Genomic DNA, 19,683 nt, shown 5'->3' on the forward strand with positions numbered 1-19,683 from the left:
CTTCTCAGTGAGGAGAGGAAGAACGACGAACTCTGTTTCCTGGTTTGTCTTAGTTGAGTCAGCAAAGGGGCGGAGCTTTGTCAGGCCAGGGGTGACTGACAAAGTGTCTTAATTGATGAAAACATGATGAAACTAAATTTCTAAAGATAATGAATATACTAATTATAATAATAACAACAATAACAATAAATATAACCATTTTATAGCCATTTGTCAGCTCCATATGATTTGACAGTGAGAATATAAGCGTGATTCATTATTATGGAAAAGTTCTACATCTCAGAAACAGAAACATAGGCTACTGTGACATTGTTTAAATAGGATGCAGAGCAACTACACAGATGTGTAATGAAATGTGTAATGAAAACAGTATTAGTCAAGTAGCCCAGTGTTTTAAGTTAAAATGCAATCTAACATCTAAATATTATAACTCTTGCAAAGCATTTTAACAATTCAGTAGTGCTGTATGCACCTCAAATCTCAAATGTCATATTACAAACAGTCCAATAAATACACTTCTTCAAATGCATTTGCCATAATATATTTTCAAAAATACGACAGAATACATAAAGACATAAAAAAAAGTCATAGGAGAGAAAAAAAAAATATTCATCATAATCAAATGTGGTCCGACGCACTTTGAGACTCCTTGCAAACAACTGTAGTAACTGCACCACATCATCATTGTCATCCCACATCTGGAAAGGCCCTGTGCATTTTGTGTGAGCCTCTTCCCTGATAACAGATCAGTATGGTGGGAGAAGACCGTGAGATCGTGAAGAAAGGGCACCGACCTCAACGTAAATTACCTCATTTCCACCACTAAAAGCTGGTATCAAGGAACAGACCTGGTAAATAACCATACAACTCCAACACTCAGCCCTGTCTTTGTTAATCCTCAAAGAGACAGAGAGTCTGAGATGAGACACATTAGAATGTGTCCAAAATTCAGGAGAAATCTTTGATATAGACTCATGAAACCTTGGGTATCACATGTATCAGGATCAGAGAATGACAGCTTTCCTCTGTTCCTCTGTGTCTTGCATTGATTAACAACAAAAGCAGTAGAGATTGTATAAATGCTGGCTCCACCGCAGACACCTGCGTTGTAGCTATGGCGACACTTCAACACCGAACTATAAATCAACCTTCAGTCAGCAGAACCTAGACATGAAGACAACGCAACTGAAATGACAGTCAGTAGGTCTAAATCTCAACAAATTTCCCTCTTAACTTCATTCTTTATTAGTTTCACAGTAGGTTACAGATTACAATTCTAACATACATAATCATAAATTTACATTTTAGGCATTTAGCTGATTTTCAGAGCAGAGGAAAATACAAAGAATACAACAGTAGAAAAAAATTCCTCGATCACCAACATTACACTAAGTCTGAATCCAAAATGAGATCTCCACCTTTTAAATAAAGTGACACCCACTCTGACAAAATGATTGATAGTGCAGATTTAAAATAATGTTCTCTTACATATGAAGAAAACATTTGATACGATCTACCATAATGTCCTACTGTCTAAGTTATCAGCACATAACTTGGCAGAAAACAACACGGAATGGATGCCATCATATCATCACAACTGAAAACACTGCACCAGGATAAATGGACGTCTTTCTGTATTTTCAGAGTCTTCCTTTGGGGTCCCGCAAGGCTCTATCTTAGGACCACTCTTATTTAGTATTTACATGAATGATCTTCCACTAGTTTGCCCAGAGATTAATATACAGAATATGTCATACTGTATTTATGTCATATATGTAAATGCAAAGTCAAAAGTATAAGTATAAGTTGCAGATGAACATACAGCTGCAATGGATAGAATATCAGACTGGCTGACTCAATCTTGTTTGACACTGAATATATCCAAAACTGTGTGTATGTTCTTCTCAATTAGACAGAATGATTCTCCCTTAAGGGACAAAGGATTGAGATCGTCATATATTTCAAATACCTAGGCATTAACATTGACAGTAACCTAAATCTTAAAAAGCAAGTCAAAAAGTTATGTAGAAAAATAAAGCATAACCTGGTTCAATTTAGATTTATATTACATTAGATGAGCACAGATGCTGCAAAGATGGATATGCATGCAATAATATTTTCCCATGTTTCATATCTCAACTTGGTCTCAAGCAAATGACACTACATTAAAACAACTCAATCACAAGTTTTACAAACAAACACTTAAAAGTATTTGATTAAAAAAACAAACCCTAACCCGTCATTGCAATATTATTAAAAAGTATAATCTTCTGACCCAAGATACAGTAACTTCATCGTCATGATAAATGTTTATCTACTGTATAAGATTAAGATTAAGATTGCACTTTATTGATCACCAAAGGGGAATTCAGGAAGATTACATTGTTGATGATTTAGCTCCACCACCTCTCAATTCATCAGGGTAAAAATACTGTCAGATCCTCCACTAGAGGGAGCCATCTATAACAACAGAGTCTCCACTAGACAAAGCTATTATGAAAAAATTTGGTCTACATAATTTGGCCAGTCAGCTTTTTGGGTCAGAACGGTAGGAACTACATTACCATCTTCCATAAGACTGTGTAGCACCTATAGATCCTTTAAAACCAATTTCAAACACTGGCTGAAGGGAAACCAATCTAAAGGTGATGAAGCAACATGATGGTGTGACTTACAATTCTGATGTAATGATGGGAAATTTCAGAATGTGTGTAGTACTGAATGTTTGTATGCCAAGGTAGCTTTTATAAGATTATTATATGATATATTCTTCTTCTCGACACAGCACTTAAGGAATGTATACATGATCTAATATGAATCTGTAATTCTTTTTTTTTGTATGTTATTATACTCAAACATCACTCAGTCACCACCATCATCATCTTCTTCTTCATCTCTAATTGTGCTGTTTCACTGTTACAGAGACCTTCACTGGTAAAATCTTCAGTTTATTCGAAGTGTTAACGTATGGAAACAGCCTATCAGTGAAAGTGTGTGTGAAGGTGTGTATGTGTGTGTTAGTATCAGGATCAGAGAATGACAGCTTTCCTCTGTTCCAGTCCAGATGCACTCTGATCCTCTGGAGCTTCTTCTTCACTGGGAGATCAATGTCTGGATTTGGTGAGGAGCGTACTGTGTATTTACCGTTACAGAACCCTATTCTCCATAATCCAGACCGTGTGCGTCCCTTCCTCTGGTCAGACTCTGCTAACACGCCCAGTCGATACACTGTACTGTCTCCAACCTCAACATCCCAGCTGTGAGTTCCTGAGTTAAAGCCCTCAGAGCCCAGAACAGAGCGGTAGTAGTCAAACCTCTCTGGATTGTCAGGAAGCTGCTGTCTCTCTACACAACTCACACTGGTCAGATCTTCAGACAGGATGAGTTCTGGACTGGCAGTGTTGGGGTCCAGAATCACAGGAGTGTAGGAGACCATCTCCTTCATCTTGTCCCAGACTGTGAAGCTCAGGTTGCCCAGGTGTTTGGCCTCGTCTATCAGAGCTCCTGAGACCAGCTGTGGATCCTCCAGCAGGGGGCGCTGGACTCTTTTCACTGTAGCCTTGTAGTTCTGCAATGAGGCGTCTTCAGCTCTCAGCTCCTTCTCTATGGCTCTGACTGTATCTGAAAGAGGTGCTATCTCTCTGCTCAGACCCTCAATCTTCTTCTTCATCATCTGACTCTTCTGCTGCTCTTCCTCCCTCAGTGCAGCGATCCTGGCCTCCTCTTCCTCTTGTAGAAACTGGTGAAGCTTCTTAAACTCCTCCTTAATTTGCCTCTCTGTGTGTCGGGCCTGGACCTTAATGTGTTCTGCTGTTTGATCACAGTTTCCTTTAACTTCATTAAAGAGTTTCAGTTTCTCCTGTAAGGGCTTCAGTGATTTCTGGAGTTCCTCCTTGTGATGCCGTGCAGCTTCATCGATGGGTCTGAATCTGTGGTCGGTGTGTTTTTCTGAATCTCGACAGACAACACACACTGGCTGCTGATGGTCCAGACAGAAGAGCTTGAGTTTCTCAGAGTGCAGACTGCAGAGAGGCTCAGACTCTACTGAAGCTCTCTGATCTCTCTCCAGTAAGAAAGCCTCACACAGGTTCTTTAAGGACAAGTTACAAGGTGGATCATTCTTTGAAGATCTTCTCTTACAAACTGGACATGCAAGTATTTGTTTCTTTGTCCACCAGCTCTGCAGACAGGCTTTACAGAAGCTGTGGCTGCATGACAGGATGACAGGATCTTTAAAAATGTCATGGCAGACAGGACAGGAGAGATCTTCCTCTGATCTGGAAGCCATTTTCTCTCTGAGTGAAGCTAAAAACACAACACAGTCAGTCGTGGTACCACTCCCGCCACAAGAATGTTTCTTAAAAGTTACTTTCACTTCAAGTCGTAGTTATTCAACTCACATTCAGTCTGAGGAGTCAGCAGCAGTTTGAAGTGGCAGTATTCCAGTATTCCAGTATTCCCAGTATTCCCAGTATTCCCTCCTGCAGCTGTCCTCCCTCAGTGGAAGTCGTGGGTTTGATCTGAAGGAGAATCTAGTTGTCTGTGCCTCGATATGTGTGACTCTTCTCAGTGAGGAGTGGAAGGATAACAACCTCTGCTTCCTGTTTTTTCTCAGTTGAGTCAGCTAAGGGGCGGAGCTTTGTCAGGCCAGGGGTGAGTTCCAAAGTCTCTCATTTCTACACACATAGGGCCTATGGCCGGATCTACTAAAGGTTTGCGCAGTGCAAATCGCATTGCAGGTGCTTAAACCTTTTTTCCTGCTCTACTAAGACGGCATTTGGGTTTATCTGTGTGCGCTTTTTTTTTGCGGTTTGGTCTAATTGCAAGGCTGAGGCGCCAAATGAAGGGAGGGATTTATATAAATTGGCAGTGGACGTGATTTATCAAGAGGCGGTGGCCGTCATCACCTGTCGATTACGCACAAAATTTAAGACCTAGGAAAAGCACGTCTTATCATTTTGCGCATAGGATAGCTCTGCTGAAACTGTCTCTGGCTCCAAGATCAAAGTGACACAATCATCTGCATAACACGCAGTCATTAGATCGCAGCGTTTAAACGAGTATGCTGACTTTAAAATGTACAATTTAAGTCTCATTGGCAGAGTTGCAGAATGCGTACTCAGTATTCAGACTATTACATAAATATACAAAAAGGAAAAGTTGCACGCTCTTCTCTGGATTTGCTGACACGTATTATGAGCCTTGATGAAAACAATGCATCTAAAACATGTGTGCGTAATAACTGTCTACATGTAACCGTACCTTCACCAGGTCTCCATCCCTCCCACCGGCACCTGCGTCTCGGTCAGGCTCTCCTGCACTTGCTCCTCCAAGGGAATTAAGGCTCCTCTTTGGCTTTATTTGTGGTAAGCATTTTGGTATTTTATCCCCCATTCTGTTTTCTATGTACATAAATTATCTTTCTCTGTCAGTCAAAGCCTTAGGTAAGGGTGTCTGTATAGATAATGAAAAAATCCTCTATTATACATATTGTCTTAATTTCTGAAACTGAAGAAGAATTGCAGGAGATGCTAGGCCTTGTCCATGGTGTCAGGATTGGAAACTGAACATAAATGTTGACAAATCAAAGGTGGTGCATTTTAGAAAGTTAGTTCCCTTAACTTTGTTCAGATTTTCATGTGACCCTTCACCACTGGAAGAGTTTAGAGTTTTTAAACTATGACAAAACTGTTAAGCATCTGGCAATGCATGCAAATAGAGCTCTGGGTGCTGTCAAAGCCAAATGTAAATCTTCCTTTTGCATGTTTTTACCAAACTGTTTGAATCCCTGTTTTAACCCATTCTGACATGTGCTGCTGCTGTCTGGGGTTACAAAAGTTATTCTTGTGTCAATGCTGTCTTTAACCGAGTATGTAGATTTTATCTAGGAGTTGGTAAATACACCCCAACTGCTGCCATACAGGGTGATATGGGTTGGAAAACTCTATGGCAACGCCAGTGGTCATGTATTTTTAAGAATTGGCAGAGGCTTTGTAGCATGCCTGACAGTCGACTCTGTAAACGTGTGTTTCTGTGGGCTTCCCAGTTGACTAATGGAAAAAAATATATGTACATTGTGAGAACTTTAAAATATATATATATATTTATTTATTTTATTCAAAACATAAATGAGAGGACAATAATACAATAACCAAGACAATAAAGTAGGACATTAATAAACAAAACAAAGCAAAGCAAAATAAAACAAAGCTCAGCTCAGATTAATAAATGAGTAACCACGGTTATGTACAGTAAGGTAGCTCACGAAAAGAGTGATCAGAACAGAAATGGGTTTCAGTTAATAAATAAACCTGAGGGTAAGAGACTGTGCATCTATTGCCTATTTAAAGGGGCTTTTGAAACAGAGCCATACACACAAAGTATCTTCTCAAAGCAGCATAGAAGCACCTTTAGCTATAGAAACTGGCAGGTACACAAACACTCCAGCTGATAGACGGCTCTGTCCCCTATGTAATAATGGTTCTATTGAATCAGAAGCCCTTGTACTCCTACACTGTGGACTCTATACAGACATTCGTTCTGAATTATTTTTCCAACTTTCAAACCATGTTGCAAATTTTAATGAGTACGATGATTTAAATAAATTGTGTGTAATTTTAGCTGGTAAACATTGTATCAATGAATGTGCCAAAGCCTGCCACCTCATCCTTAACAGAAGACGTTTATTCATGAGTGGCAAGATTTTATACTAATACTAAGATTGTTCTATAATATGACCTCTATTTTGTTTGTGTGTGTGTGTGTGTATGTATATATGTGTATCTATGTGTCTGTATGAAAGTATGTACTTATATATATATATATATATATACTTACATATATAGTGACACATAAATTAAATTGTATCTATTTATCATACTAATTATAATAACAATAACAATAAATATAACCATTTTGTAGCCGTTTTTCAGATTGAAACGATTTGACAGTGAGAATATAAACGTAATTCATCATTATGGAAAAGTTCTACATTTCAACAACAGAAACAGAAACATAGGGTACTGTGCCATTGTTTAAACACATACACATGCACATACACAATTTTGTCAAATTTGTAGGAGAAATAAAAAAAAAATGGTGGAGGAAATTAAATCCAGTATGTGCATTTTATTGGACTTGAGCCAATAAAATGAGCCTGAACCTTACAGTTCAGTAGTGGTTGGCCAAGATGTAAAGTTGTTTCTTACAGCTTCCTCAACTGGCCGGTCAGTGTAAATTTTGTTGCCTGAGTAGTGAAGAAGATTTGAAACCCATCCACCAAATTTGATTAATCTAAGACTTACAGTTTCCGAGGTACCGATTGTTTTATGGAAGAATTTCTACAATGACTTATTGCCATTTAGACTTATAAGATTTCTATAACGCCACCTATTGATGAAATGCCACCAAATTTTGCATGTTAACACAGATTCACTACCTGCATGTGTTCATGAGTTATTGCAGTTTTTGTAAACTAGGCCCTGCCCACATTTTTGTGAACTTTGGCAGGAAATTGTGGCCAAACGGTACAGAGTATCAAAAACCCATTGACAGTTTTATTCAGGGCAGTCCAGACATGCTGTCAGACAAATTTGGTGATGATTGGATCAAATTTGTAGGAGGACTAGCAAAAAATTTGTTCTGGACAAAATTTAGAATAGTGGAAAATGGACAACAGTGTGAGCAATGGACTCAATATGACCCAAGGAAATTTGGGAAAAAAGAACTGTGTTTCTACACCTTTGGTTCAGAAGTTATAAGCCAAAACATAAAGTTGGTTGTTGGAGTGCCACCATCTGGCTGATTAATTTCTGTGGCCTGAGAAGTGGGTGAGACTTTGAACCTATCTGCCAAGTTTGATTGCTGTAGCTCTTATGGTTTCTGAGATCAAGAAGAAGAAGAATAAGAAGAATCCTAACAAAAACTCTACCGTTTCATCCCTACAGGCTTGATTATTTACAGTCTGTGGCTTGAACTTGAACCCTTAAAATGAAAGTTGTCTAAAACCTGTTGTTGTTGTTGTTGTTCCTGATCTCTGCCACTAGATGTCAGCATCCTCCACCGCTCAGACAGCAGCAGGTCTTTATTTTCCAGTCAGCTGCTTTTAACAGATAATATTTCACTGCTTATGTAAGTGGTTAGGAGGAGATCTGCTGTGAAACCCTTCCCCTAAAATACCCTGACAGCAGACAGATTTACCCCACTGCCATGAGAGTTAGTGAAGGGTTGGGATGTAGCTGGGTGCTGCACTGCTGCCATGCTTTTCCTCCACATGTACACTATGATAATGTAGAGTAGTAACCTCTATTTCCACCTTAAATGTCACAGGCAAGCAGCCACATATATCCTATAATATTGCATTGGATTTATAAGGTTCAGGAGAGAATAAACAGTATAATAATGCATAGCAGTACCCTACATTTCCACCTTAAATATCCCAGAAAGCCATATGTGCATTACAACAGAAACTTTTATATATACAGTTCATTTTTGTATTTACACTATGATAATGTGCAGTAGTTATCTGTATTTCCACCTTAAATAACACAAAGAAGCCGTCTTTATCCTTTTATTATGCAAGTGGTAAATACAGTAAAGGCAGGAAAGCGAATACAGCTGATTATTAGTGGTAGCATAATTGTTCACTTTGTACAGTATGATAATGTACTGTATTTCCCTGTATTTCCACCTTAAATATCACAGATATTGTCTAATATTATATGTGTAGTTACCACAGGAAAAACAGTATTATTTACTCTAGTATTATATATGAAGTTTATGATTAGGATAGAGAATATAGCAGGGCTGTGTATCAGTTTTCACTATATACAGTATGATAATGTACAGCAGTTCCCTGTGTTTCCACCTTAAATATCATAGGTAAGCAGTCATACATTCAAATAAGTTTACTTATTATTATATGTAGTTTATAAGGAGAAAGAATAAGAAGAATTAGAAAGCATTTTGCTATGTACAGTTTAATAATGCACAGTAGTACACTATATTTCCACTTTAAAAACCACTAGAAAGCAGCTGTATTTATATCTATATAGTGTAAAAAGTTAGGATACAGAATATAGCAGTAGAAGCATCATTTTCCACTATGTACAGTATGATAATGTATAGTAGTACCCTGTATTTCCACTTTAAATTTTCCAGGAAAGCAGTATTATTTATCCCAATATGATGTTTGTAGTTTAAAAGAGTCAGGAAAGAGAATGCAGCCGACGTCAGCCACAGTGCCGTATTTATCCTGTAATGTGTTTAGGGAATGGATTAATGATGAATTAATGATTAATGATGAACTAATTCATATGATTAGTTCAGTCTTAACAACTTCTCTGAAATAGTCTATAGTTAAAAAGGTGAATACGTCTATGTTTCTTGCTTTGCTTACATTGCTATATACTTTTTAATGCTACTTTTATCTCTTGGTTTTATTTCCTTCTTTGTAAAGCCCCTTTTAGTGTGCTTTGAAAAATCTTGTCAAAATCAGACTATAAAGATTATATTACACATTTATGACTAACAAGAAGGAGGTTGAAGGGGGTAACTTGTTGTTTTGTCTCATATTTTCCACTCAAATCCTCTCATACATTACATATTCATAGCTAACAATGCGGTCTATCTCCCTTCATCCTCCTTAATTTAAATAACTGCTTGGCGAGTCAGAACAGAGTTGAGTAGCTGCAGGTCACATTCATGACCTCAACCTGGACTGGGACTGTAAACCAATACAACGGCCCATAGATTTACATAGATAGAACATATATTATTGTTACGTTTATTATTCTATTCTATTACTGCTATTATTTTACCCACCTAAATAATGCTGTAATCCATACTCCATACTTTTCTTTTATATATTCTACTTAACATGTTGTAATGTTCAAACAGTTGTTCAGTTGTGTATGTTCACAGAACCGTCATTTGCTATATTCTTCTTTTATACTCTATTTTTCTTTGCTGTATCCTATTACTATTTGCTTTTTCGTTGCTGCTGCAACGACCTGATTTCACTGCAGGGATCAATAAAGTTTCACCTCATTTTATCTTACAAGTTGTAGGAATATGTAGAAATTGGTAGAACATGAATCCTTAAATTGAGTCACATTCCCCTTTAAGAAATAGATGGCTCGTTGTGCACATTACCTAATCATAATAATTATAATTATAATTATAATTATGAATATAATCATAATCATCATCATCATCACGTTCTTCTTCTCCTCCTCCTCCTCCTCTTTCCTCCTCCTTCTTCTTCTTCTTCTTCTTCTTCTTCTTCTTCTTCATCACTTTGCTGTTCCACTGTTACAGAGACCTTCACTGGTAATATCTTCAGAGGGAGTGCTTTTCCAGTAAAAATGAATGGAAACAGCCTGTCAGTGAAAGTGTGTGTGAAGGTGTGTATGTGTGTGTTAGTATCAGGATCAGAGAATGACAGCTTTCCTCTGTCCCAGTCCAGATGCACTCTGATCCTCTTGAACTTCTTCTTCACTGGGAGATCAGTGGGTTGATCTGGTAAGGAGTACACTCTGTATTTCCCATCATTGAACCCTATTCTCCATAATCCAGAGTGTATGATTCCCTTCCTCTGGACAGACTCTGCTGCCACACCCAATCTCCAGTCTGTATTGTCTCCAACCTCAACATCCCAGCTGTGAGTTCCTGAGTTGAAGCCCTCAGAGCCCAGAACAGAGCGGTAGCGGTCAAACCTCTCTGCATTGTCAGGAAGCTGTTGTCTCTTTCCACGTCCCACACTGGTCACATCTTCAGACAGGATGAGTTCCCGACTGGCAGTGTTGGGGTCCAGAATCACAGGAGTGTAGGAGACCATCTCCTTCATCTTGTCCCAGACTGTGAAGCTCAGGTTGCCCAGGTGTTTGGCCTCGTCTATCAGAGCTCCTGAGACCAGCTGTGGATCCTCCAGCAGGGGGCGCTGGACTCTTTCCACTGTAGCCTTGTAGTTCTGCAGGAACGAGACGTCTTCAGCTTCCAGCTCCTTCTCTATGGCTCTGACTGTGTCTGAAAGAGCTGCTATCTCTCTGCTCAGACCCTTAATCTTCTTCTTCATCATCTGACTCTTCTTCTTCTCTTCCTTCCTCAGTGCAGCAATCCTGGCCTCCTCTTCCTCTTGTAGAAACTGGTGAAGTTTTTTAAACTCCTCCTTAATCTGCCTCTCTGTGCGTTGGGCCTGGACCTTAATGTGTTCTGCTGTTTGATCACAGTTTCCTTTAACTTCAGTAAACAGCTTCAGTTTCTCCTGTAAGGGCTTCAGTGATTCCTGAAGTTCCTCCTTGTGATCCCGTACAGCTTCATCGATGGGTCTGAATCTGTGGTTGGTGTGTTTTTCTGAATCTCGACAGACAAGACACACTGGCTGCTGATGGTCCAGACAGAAGAGTTTGAGTTTCTCAGAGTGCAGACTGCAGAGAAGCTCAGACTCTGCTGAAGCTCTCTGATCTCTCTCCAGTAAGAAAGCCTCACACAGGTTCTTTAACGCTAAGTTACGAGGAGGTTCGTTCTTTGAAAATCTTCTGTTACAAATTGGACACTCAGTTATTTGTTTCTCTGTCCAGCATTCCTGCAGACAGGCTTTACAGAAGCTGTGGTTACATGACAGGAGGACAGGATCTTTAAAGATGTCACAGCAGACAGGACAGGAGAGATCGTCTTCTGATCGGGAAGCCATTTTCTCTCTTGAGTGAAATTAAAAACACATTGAGTGAAATTAAAAACACATTGGGTAGATTACTTAAACAGAAAGTCAGTCTGTCCCCTGAAGAAAATTCCCTGAAAGTTGCTTTTACATTGAGTTGTGGTTCTTCTAAAACTGATTCAGAGTCAGCAGCAGGTTGAAGTGGCAGTATTCCCAGTATTCCCTCCTGCAGCTGTCCTCCCTCAGTGGAAGTCGTGAGTTTGATCTGAAGGTGAATCTTGTCGTCTGTGCCTCGGTATGTGCCATTTTCTCTCTGAGTGAAGCTAAAAACACACTGTGTAGATTGCTTAAACAGGAAGTCAATCGTGGTACCACTCCCGAGTCATGGTTCTGCTAAAACTCACATTCAGTGTGCTGAGTCAGCAGTAGGTTGAAGTGGCAGTATCCCAGTATTCCCTCCTGTAGCTGTCCTCCCTCAGTGGAAGTCGTGGGTTTGGTCTGAGTCAGGTCTGTATGGTGAATCTTATCGTCTGTCTCTCCCGGTGTGTGTCTTCTCAGTGAGAAACGGAAGAATAACAACCCCTGTTTCCTGGTTTGTCTCAGCTGAGTCAGCTAGGGGGCGGAGCTTTGTCAGGCCAGGGATGAGTTCCAAAGTCTCTTGTTTATACGCACATATACACACACAGTCAGACAGATGCACATTTTTACACATACACACATACACCATTACATCCACACATGTCATTTATATAAATTACATGAAATGGATAAAAAAAAAACATTTGCAGTTCATTTCCCATCTATTTTTTTCCACAATTGTAAGTGTTGTAAGTTAAAACTATTGTGAAAATTTCTTTCACTGAAGGTAGCGAGTGCAATGAGACTCATAATTCAAAGTAAACAGTCATAACCGTGGACTTTACACTTACTTTGTTGATAAGATTGGAAAGGTATTTTTGGAGGAGAGTTTGGAATCTGGAAATATTGGAAATCTTTTGTTCATGTTGTCTTTGACACTTAGAATAAATAAAACACCAAATTGGAAAAAAAAATATTAAGGAAATTGGAGGAACATTATAAAACCACTCACTAAATAATGATAATGAACATACTACTGCTAATACTACTACTACTACTAACAATAATGATATGTATTATTAAATATAACCACAAGAAGACATTTTTTTGGTTCATCATTATGGAAAAGTTCTACATTTCAACAATAGAACATTTTGGTTAAAGTCCCACAACTGCAGGTGAAATGTTGCATCACATATTGCCATTGGGAAGATTACCAATTTGTCCTGATGGTGGTGCTATTCAGCATGATCCAAAGGAAAAGCCATAGACCTATCTCTTGCAAAAGAAACAAACAATTTATTGGACTAGACTACCAACATGTTTCAGCCTCTGCCTTCATCATGGTACAGGAAGCTACTGTGACATAGTTTAAATAGGTTCAGAGTAACTACACAGATGTGTAATGAAATGTGTAAACCAATGTGTAACTAGAAAGATGATCACTCAGTAGAGTGCATACCTCTGCCAATGCCAGTAATTGTCAAGATCTGCCATTTCCACGTCAGATAGTTGAAAAAAATCAAACTTTTGTTAGTTCTTTCTATACTGTGTATTCGGCAAAGAAAGTGCATTAAACTTCAGCTTTTAAATGTGCCACATTTTCAAAAGAGCAGCAGTTCTAGACTGGTAGTTTCAGATGGTGCATGCACAAGGATGTAAGCAGCAGTTCATGACCAACATTTCCACAAAGTTTCATGGTGTTGTGTGAATCCTTTCAGAAGTTAGATGTCTTTTTATGAGAAGACATGCCCACTGCCACACCCCCCTTTGGCCAATTGGTGTGAAAAGTTAACCAGTTCTTCTTTCGCCCCATGGCCAAACTTTCCACAACGTTTCATGCAAATCTGTTCATAACTTTTGGAGTTATCCTGCTAACTGACAAACAAACAGATGGAGTAGGGCGAAAACAAAACCTCTCAGTCCCAGTCCATTGGCGGTGGTAATGAAAGCAGTATTAGTCAAGCAGTCCAATGTTTTAAGTTAAAATGCAATATAACTGCCAAATATATTAACAATTTATTGTAACAACTAACTAATGTAATGCTCTATACACCTCAAATTTCATTTTCCAAACAGTTCAATAGTCCAATACATACACTTATTCAAATGCATTTGCCATAATATGTTTAAAAAAATACATCCACAGAATACATAAAGATATTAAAAAAAAGTCATAGGAGGGAAAAAAATATATTCATCACGACTAAATGTGGTCCGACGCACTTTGAGGCTCCTTGTAAACAGTTATGTGAAGTTTGGATCTAGCATTAAACATTTAGGAAATCTGTCTCCCTTGCTGTTTGTGTCTTAGCCGTCAATGTCTTTTGTGCGTCACGGCCAAACGGTTACCAAAATATAAAAATTCTGTGCCTCAAAAATGATGTAGAATGATGAGAAATTTGTAGGAGAAATAAAAAATAAAAAAAGTTGCTATTGCAAGGTTGGCCTGATGGAGGCGCTATGGAGAACAACCAAATGTGGCCTGACACACTTCTGGGTCCATCTCAAATCTCTGTCTGGAATTTTGTTGCTCTAGTATCAAGGGTTTAGGAATTCTGCCTCACTTCCTTTTTGCACGTCTTCACCATCAACTTGATGTGTGCACCACTGCCAAACAGTTTGGATTTTCAAAACTCTGGGTAATAGCCATAATCTAGGAAGCCCATATATGCTGTGTGCAAAATTTAATTGAGATTGGATAGGTTTTACATAGAATTCAAAATGGTGCAAAAACTACCATGGCGGAAATTAAAGCCATTATGTGCAATTTATTGGACTTGAGCCAAGGAACCTGAAGGGGAAAACTTTGATTCTAGACCTTATGGTTCAGGAGTTATAGAGTTGAAACGGAAGAGTTTTGGACCAGCCGCCAGACTCATTGGGATTTTTAACTTTAGTGATAGCTGTACACAACAGAGAACCCCTTCGGTCTCCAAGATCCGAAAACGATAGTAAAGGTTGCTGTAATGATCCTCAGTTATAAATGTTTCAACCTCCTGTCAAATCGTGTTTTTTCTGTCGCTTCCGTGTTTAAAACGGCATCAAACACTACAGTATCCATGATCCTTAGACAGAGTTACGATTTTATTTTGTATTTTTTGCGTGCATTTCCTGTCCTCACAGTGGAGCTGACTTGAGAGCGGAGCCTGCACCGGAAGCCACTCCACAGAGGAGCCCTGCAGGCAGACACTCTTGGAGTCTACTTGTAACAAACGCGTGAGTTCGCTTTTCAGCATCTTTCTGGGTCAGGAAGGGCAGCACCTTGGCAATATTTCTAAGATGAAAGAATGCTGTTCTGGTCACCTTGTTCATATGGGAATGAAAACTTAGATCAGAATCTAAGATAACACCCAGGCTTGTTACTTCTGATTTGATCCAGGGATTCAGGTTCCCAAGTCTGGAAAGTTCTTCTCTTTTGGGTTTGGGGCCGACCAAAAGTATTTCTGTCTTATCTTCATTCAGTTTTAAGAAATTTGTACTCATCCAATCATTGATAGCCAATAGACAAGTAGTGAGGGAGCTTGAGGCATCTGCATGATTTGGCTCTACAGCAATGTATAGTTGTGTATATTCAGCATAGCTATGGAAATTGACATTATGTTCTCTGATATCACTTAAGAGCACAATTTGAAACACTATTGAAAACCCTCTTTAAAAAAAATCTCTCTCTCTCTCCCTCCACACGTGGCAGACGTGACCGACAGAGGGAAACACTGCTGGATAGTGATGTGCAGGTCAATCCGAAACCCGCGGGTCCCAAAGGTTTATCCGCGGGTGGGGTGGGTTAGGGTCGAATAATGATGATATTGAGAACGGGTCGGGCAGGTGCGGGTCAAATGGGCTACACACACACACAATGTAATTCTAGACTAAATTTCAATGGGTTTTAAATTTAATTAACCGAGTAAACTTCTCCAAGCTCCAGCTGGTTTATTCTGCCATCCATACATTATATTCTGCGCACATTGCACAGTGCAGCACTAAGTAGTATTACCTTAGTGACACGAGTCTTTGGAAAATGACCTGGCTTCCTGAATCTTTTTTTTTTTTTTTTTTGGGTTGCGGATCGGGTTGTCGTTTTATGTGTATGAAAATGGGTCGGACAGGTTTGGATTTATTTATGTGTCGGGTCGGGCGGTCGCGGGTTGAAAAAACCCTGACCCGCGCATCACTACTGCTGGATCACCGAACCAGACATCAGGACACAACTGAACAATCCTTTTTGCCCTGGTAAACCAGAGTTTCAAGCTTTGAACTGTGCACACCGTGACAACACAATGGACTCCAAACGAGACTGTAACAACTGGGCATATAGCATAGCAACAACATTAGGAAAATAACATCTATGTTCAATGAAATGAATGTAAACTGTTTGCTAATGTTAAAGCTACATTAAGCAATTTTTTCTGACCACTAGAGGGTGACAGCAACCGCAACACATTTTGTAAACACACACTGCAAAGCTACTGGGCGACGGAAGCCCTTAAGGACAAACCGTGCATAAAGGCTAATGGCTAAAATAAACGGACCTACAGAGAAAGATCTCCGGTTACCAGTCTCGCTTTGCCAGAGTTTTCTCTCGCTGAAGGTTCCATGTCCCACAATGACAAGTGAAGAGGCAGGTAGCAAGTTTACTAGTTGAAAACGTTTACTCACTCGCTTCATCGATTCGCCATTACTCGGGCCGACTTTGACAACAAGCTTTAGGAAAGAGGTGAAAACAACAACACAGCTGCTGCTGTGTGGCTGTTTGTTTACATCATTAGGTCTCACAGGAATCTCCACATAGCACACGTTAGTTTCAGGATTAGTTACAGGGTCTGAAATCGCTTATTGCAGGTTGAAATTGTAGTGATGCATTGCATTTACAAACTGTTGATCTGTTAACACCAAAAAGCTATCTCAAATACATCTCTCATGTATTTATCCTATCTCTCAGATAGGTTTGCATGTATTTTACCTCCACTAATGTGATCTAACATCATGATCTCATAATATGAAAGAATATATCATTGTTCTCATATTCCATTGTTGGATAGGACCCCTAAAACTTTCATTCAACTAGGTCTAGGCCTATATCTTTCCCTCCATGTAGTCCTGTGGTTTATTACCTTTTGTTCCTCTCTTTCCAACACACACCTACCTATGTACCCAGTGCACTCACACACAGCCTGTAGGTAAAGACACATGCACACATACACATGTATGTGCACACACACACACACGCGCACATTCATCCATGTTCATATACACACACTTGTATGGTTTCATCTTCACTCATTTTGTCTTAGGAATCTGTATTTAGACATAGGAAGAAAATGAATACTTAAATCAAGTGGCATTCCCCTTTAAGAAATGGATGGCTAGTTGTGTATATTACCTAATCATCATCATCATCATCATCATCATCATCATCACTATCTCTAAGTGTGCTGTTTCACTGTTACAAAGACCTTTATGGGTAATATCTTGAGTATTTGCGGTGTATTTACAGTCAAAATATATGGAAACAGCCTGTCAGTGAAAGTGTGTGTGAAGGTGTGTATGTGTGTGTTAGTATCAGGATCAGAGAATGACAGCTTTCCTCTGTTCCAGTCCAGATGCACTCTGATCTTCTGGAGCTTCTTCTTCACTGGGAGATCAGTGTCTGGATCTGATGGGGAGCGTGCTGTGTATTTACCAATAAAATACATTATTCCCCATAATCCAGACCGTATGTCTCCCTTCCTCTTGACAGACTCTGCTGCCACACCCAGTCTCCAGTCTGCATTGTCTCCAACCTCAACATCCCAGCTGTGAGTTCCTGAGTTAAAGCCCTCAGAGCCCAGAACGGACCAGAAGCAGCCAAACCTCTCTGGGTTTTCAGGAAGCTGCTGTCTCTCTCCCCATCTCACACTGGTCAGATCTTCAGACAGGATGAGTTTTGGATCAGCAGTGTTTGGGTCCAGAATCACAGGAGTGTAGGAGACCATCTCCTTCATCTTGTCCCAGACTGTGAAGCTCAGGTTGCCCAGGTGTTTGGCCTCGTCTATCAGAGCTCCTGAGACCAGCTGTGGATCCTCCAGCAGCGGGCGCTGGACTCTTTCCACTGTAGCCTTGTAGTTCTGCAGGAACGAGACGTCTTCAGCTCTCAGCTCCTTCTCTATGGCTCTGACTGTGTCTGAAAGAGCTGCTATCTCTCTGCTCAGACCCTCAATCTTCTCCTTCATCATCTGACTCTTCTGCTCCTCTTCCTCCCTCAGTGCAGCGATCCTGGCCTCCTCTTCCTCTTGTAGAAACTGGTGAAGCTTCTTAAACTCCTCCTTAATCTTCCTCTCTGTGCGTCGGGCCTGGACCTTAATGTGTTCTGCTGTTTGAACAAAGGTTCCTTTAACTTCATTAAAGATCTTCAGTTTCTCCTGTAAGGGCTTCAATGATTCCTGATGTTTCTCCATGTGATCTTGTGCAGCTTCGGCAATGGGTCTGAATTTGTGGTCCGTGTGTGTTTTTGAATGCAGACAGATAACACACACCGGCTGTTGATGGTCCAGACAGAAGAGCTTGAGTTTCTCAGAGTGCAGACTGCAGAGAAGCTCAGACTCTACTGAAGCTCTCTGATCTCTCTCCAGTAAGAAAGCCTCACACAGGTTCTTTAAGGACAAGTTACAAGGTGGATCATTCTTTGAAGATCTTCTCTTACAAACTGGACACTCATGTAGTTGTTTCTCTGTCCACCAGCTCTGCAGACAGGCTTTACAGAAGCTGTGGCTACATGACAGGAGGACAGGATCTTTAAAGATGTCATGGCAGACAGGACAGGAGAGATCCTCCTCTGATCGGGAAGCCATTTTCTTTCAGAGTGAAGCTGAAAACACACCGGGTACACTGCTTAAAAAAGAAGTCAGTTGTGGTATAACTCCTACTACTTACATGCAATGCACCAATAATTCAATTCTAATACAATTAAGGCAGTAATGCCAGTAAAGCATATTTTATAGTAAAAGGTAACATAAACGTAATCTAAAGCATGTATGTAAAGAACGCGGTGGCGCTTACATTTAGAGTTCTGCACTGATGTGCGCATAGTATGTATTTGAAATCCTGTTCATGGGGTCGCAGTCTGCTGTTGACGCAACTGGACGACGACATGCTATGATCTCCCCTATGATCAACCAATTAGAGTGCAGAGTTCTGTGACTCGACATGAAGTTGAGATTTTTGGCCAGCTACGCAATACCTACGCTGACATGCTTTTGAATACATGCCAAATAATGTCAGTTTATGTGCAGAGACGCTATTTTAATGCACTTAAGGCAGAACCCATGTAAACACCATACTGTGATTATGTTAATGTGATTATGCTCATTGTTGGAGTAACCATAATCGCTGTAAGATATGTGTAGTACTGCAATTTTAATCACATTAAAAAGGCATGTATACACCTTAATTGCATGTCTTCCACTCTGACCACGTTGCACATGTACCAAAGAGGATGTCACACGTCACGATAACCGTTACATGTTGCTCTTTATCTGCATCCAGAGACGCCGCGTTGAACGAGGGGGCAAGGCAAGCAACCCAAGTTCCACAGGTAATGCCAGCGAGTCTCTGATCAGTTAGCCTGGTTCCAGACTCCTGAATCTCGTCCCTCCACTCTTTAGATTTTGTCGAGCGATTCAGAGAGCCTGGTGATGCTCTCTAGTCAACGGCTTGTTCTCGCTCGGAGAAACAATTGAGCCAATCAGCGCCTTTGCGGGCGGGACTAAAGTTTGAACCATTCGTGCAGCAGTTTTTCATTGCCGTTTCTGCAGAATATTATTTGTTGAAATCACCCCTCAATCAACATATTATGTTATATTTTTGTCAAAAATGACAGACAATCTTGGTGAAGTCAGTAAATACGCCCAGCATCAGTGTGACTGAAAATAACGTTAAGAGCGTCCGGATACATCAGTCACTAGAAA

The 19,683-nt window shown here is 40.0% G+C and overlaps 3 protein-coding genes across 5 annotated transcripts; all 3 read right to left on the bottom strand.

Moving 5' to 3' along the window:
- Positions 1-2,863: 2,863 nt before the first annotated feature.
- LOC139638694 (E3 ubiquitin-protein ligase TRIM39-like) lies at positions 2,864-5,919 on the bottom strand. 2 transcript variants are annotated; one of them, XM_071512766.1, is made up of 2 exons: positions 5,903-5,919; positions 2,864-4,277 (listed from the first exon to the last, which is right to left on the bottom strand). In XM_071512766.1, exons 1-2 carry the CDS (start codon positions 5,917-5,919, stop codon positions 2,897-2,899), a joined length of 1,398 nt encoding a protein of 465 aa, XP_071368867.1. In that variant the 3' UTR covers positions 2,864-2,896. The 2 variants fall into 2 exon arrangements, with proteins under 2 accessions (XP_071368867.1, XP_071368866.1); XM_071512765.1 differs by lacking the exon at positions 5,903-5,919 and adding an exon at positions 4,401-4,562 and having other exon boundaries at positions 2,864-4,305.
- A 2,636-nt stretch (positions 5,920-8,555) lies between these two features.
- On the bottom strand, positions 8,556-11,867 carry LOC139638698 (E3 ubiquitin-protein ligase TRIM39-like). Of its 2 annotated transcripts, XM_071512771.1 has the most exons (2): positions 11,502-11,867; positions 8,556-11,456 (listed from the first exon to the last, which is right to left on the bottom strand). In XM_071512771.1, exons 1-2 carry the CDS (start codon positions 11,690-11,692, stop codon positions 10,214-10,216), a joined length of 1,434 nt encoding a protein of 477 aa, XP_071368872.1. In that variant the 5' UTR covers positions 11,693-11,867; the 3' UTR covers positions 8,556-10,213. The 2 variants fall into 2 exon arrangements, with proteins under 2 accessions (XP_071368872.1, XP_071368871.1); XM_071512770.1 differs by having other exon boundaries at positions 8,556-11,867.
- Positions 11,868-17,163: 5,296 nt separating this feature from the next.
- On the bottom strand, positions 17,164-18,567 carry LOC139638699 (E3 ubiquitin-protein ligase TRIM35-like). The gene has a single exon (XM_071512772.1). It carries the CDS (start codon positions 18,565-18,567, stop codon positions 17,164-17,166), a length of 1,404 nt encoding a protein of 467 aa, XP_071368873.1.
- Between the last annotated feature and the right edge of the window lie 1,116 nt (positions 18,568-19,683).

The sequence above is a fragment of the Centroberyx affinis genome, unplaced genomic scaffold (assembly GCF_046629955.1).
Source record: "Centroberyx affinis isolate AG114_WGS23_722 - 3 ecotype Tasmania unplaced genomic scaffold, CSIRO-AGI_Caff_v1 ptg006509l_1, whole genome shotgun sequence".
In the NCBI taxonomy this organism is placed as follows: domain Eukaryota; kingdom Metazoa; phylum Chordata; class Actinopteri; order Beryciformes; family Berycidae; genus Centroberyx; species Centroberyx affinis.

What these genes read in the sequence shown, in the direction of transcription:
- LOC139638698 (XM_071512770.1), bottom strand. Translation starts at nt 11,692, where the DNA reads ATGGCTTCCCGATCAGAAGACGATCTCTCCTGTCCTGTCTGCTGTGAC.
- LOC139638699 (XM_071512772.1), bottom strand. Translation starts at nt 18,567, where the DNA reads ATGGCTTCCCGATCAGAGGAGGATCTCTCCTGTCCTGTCTGCCATGAC.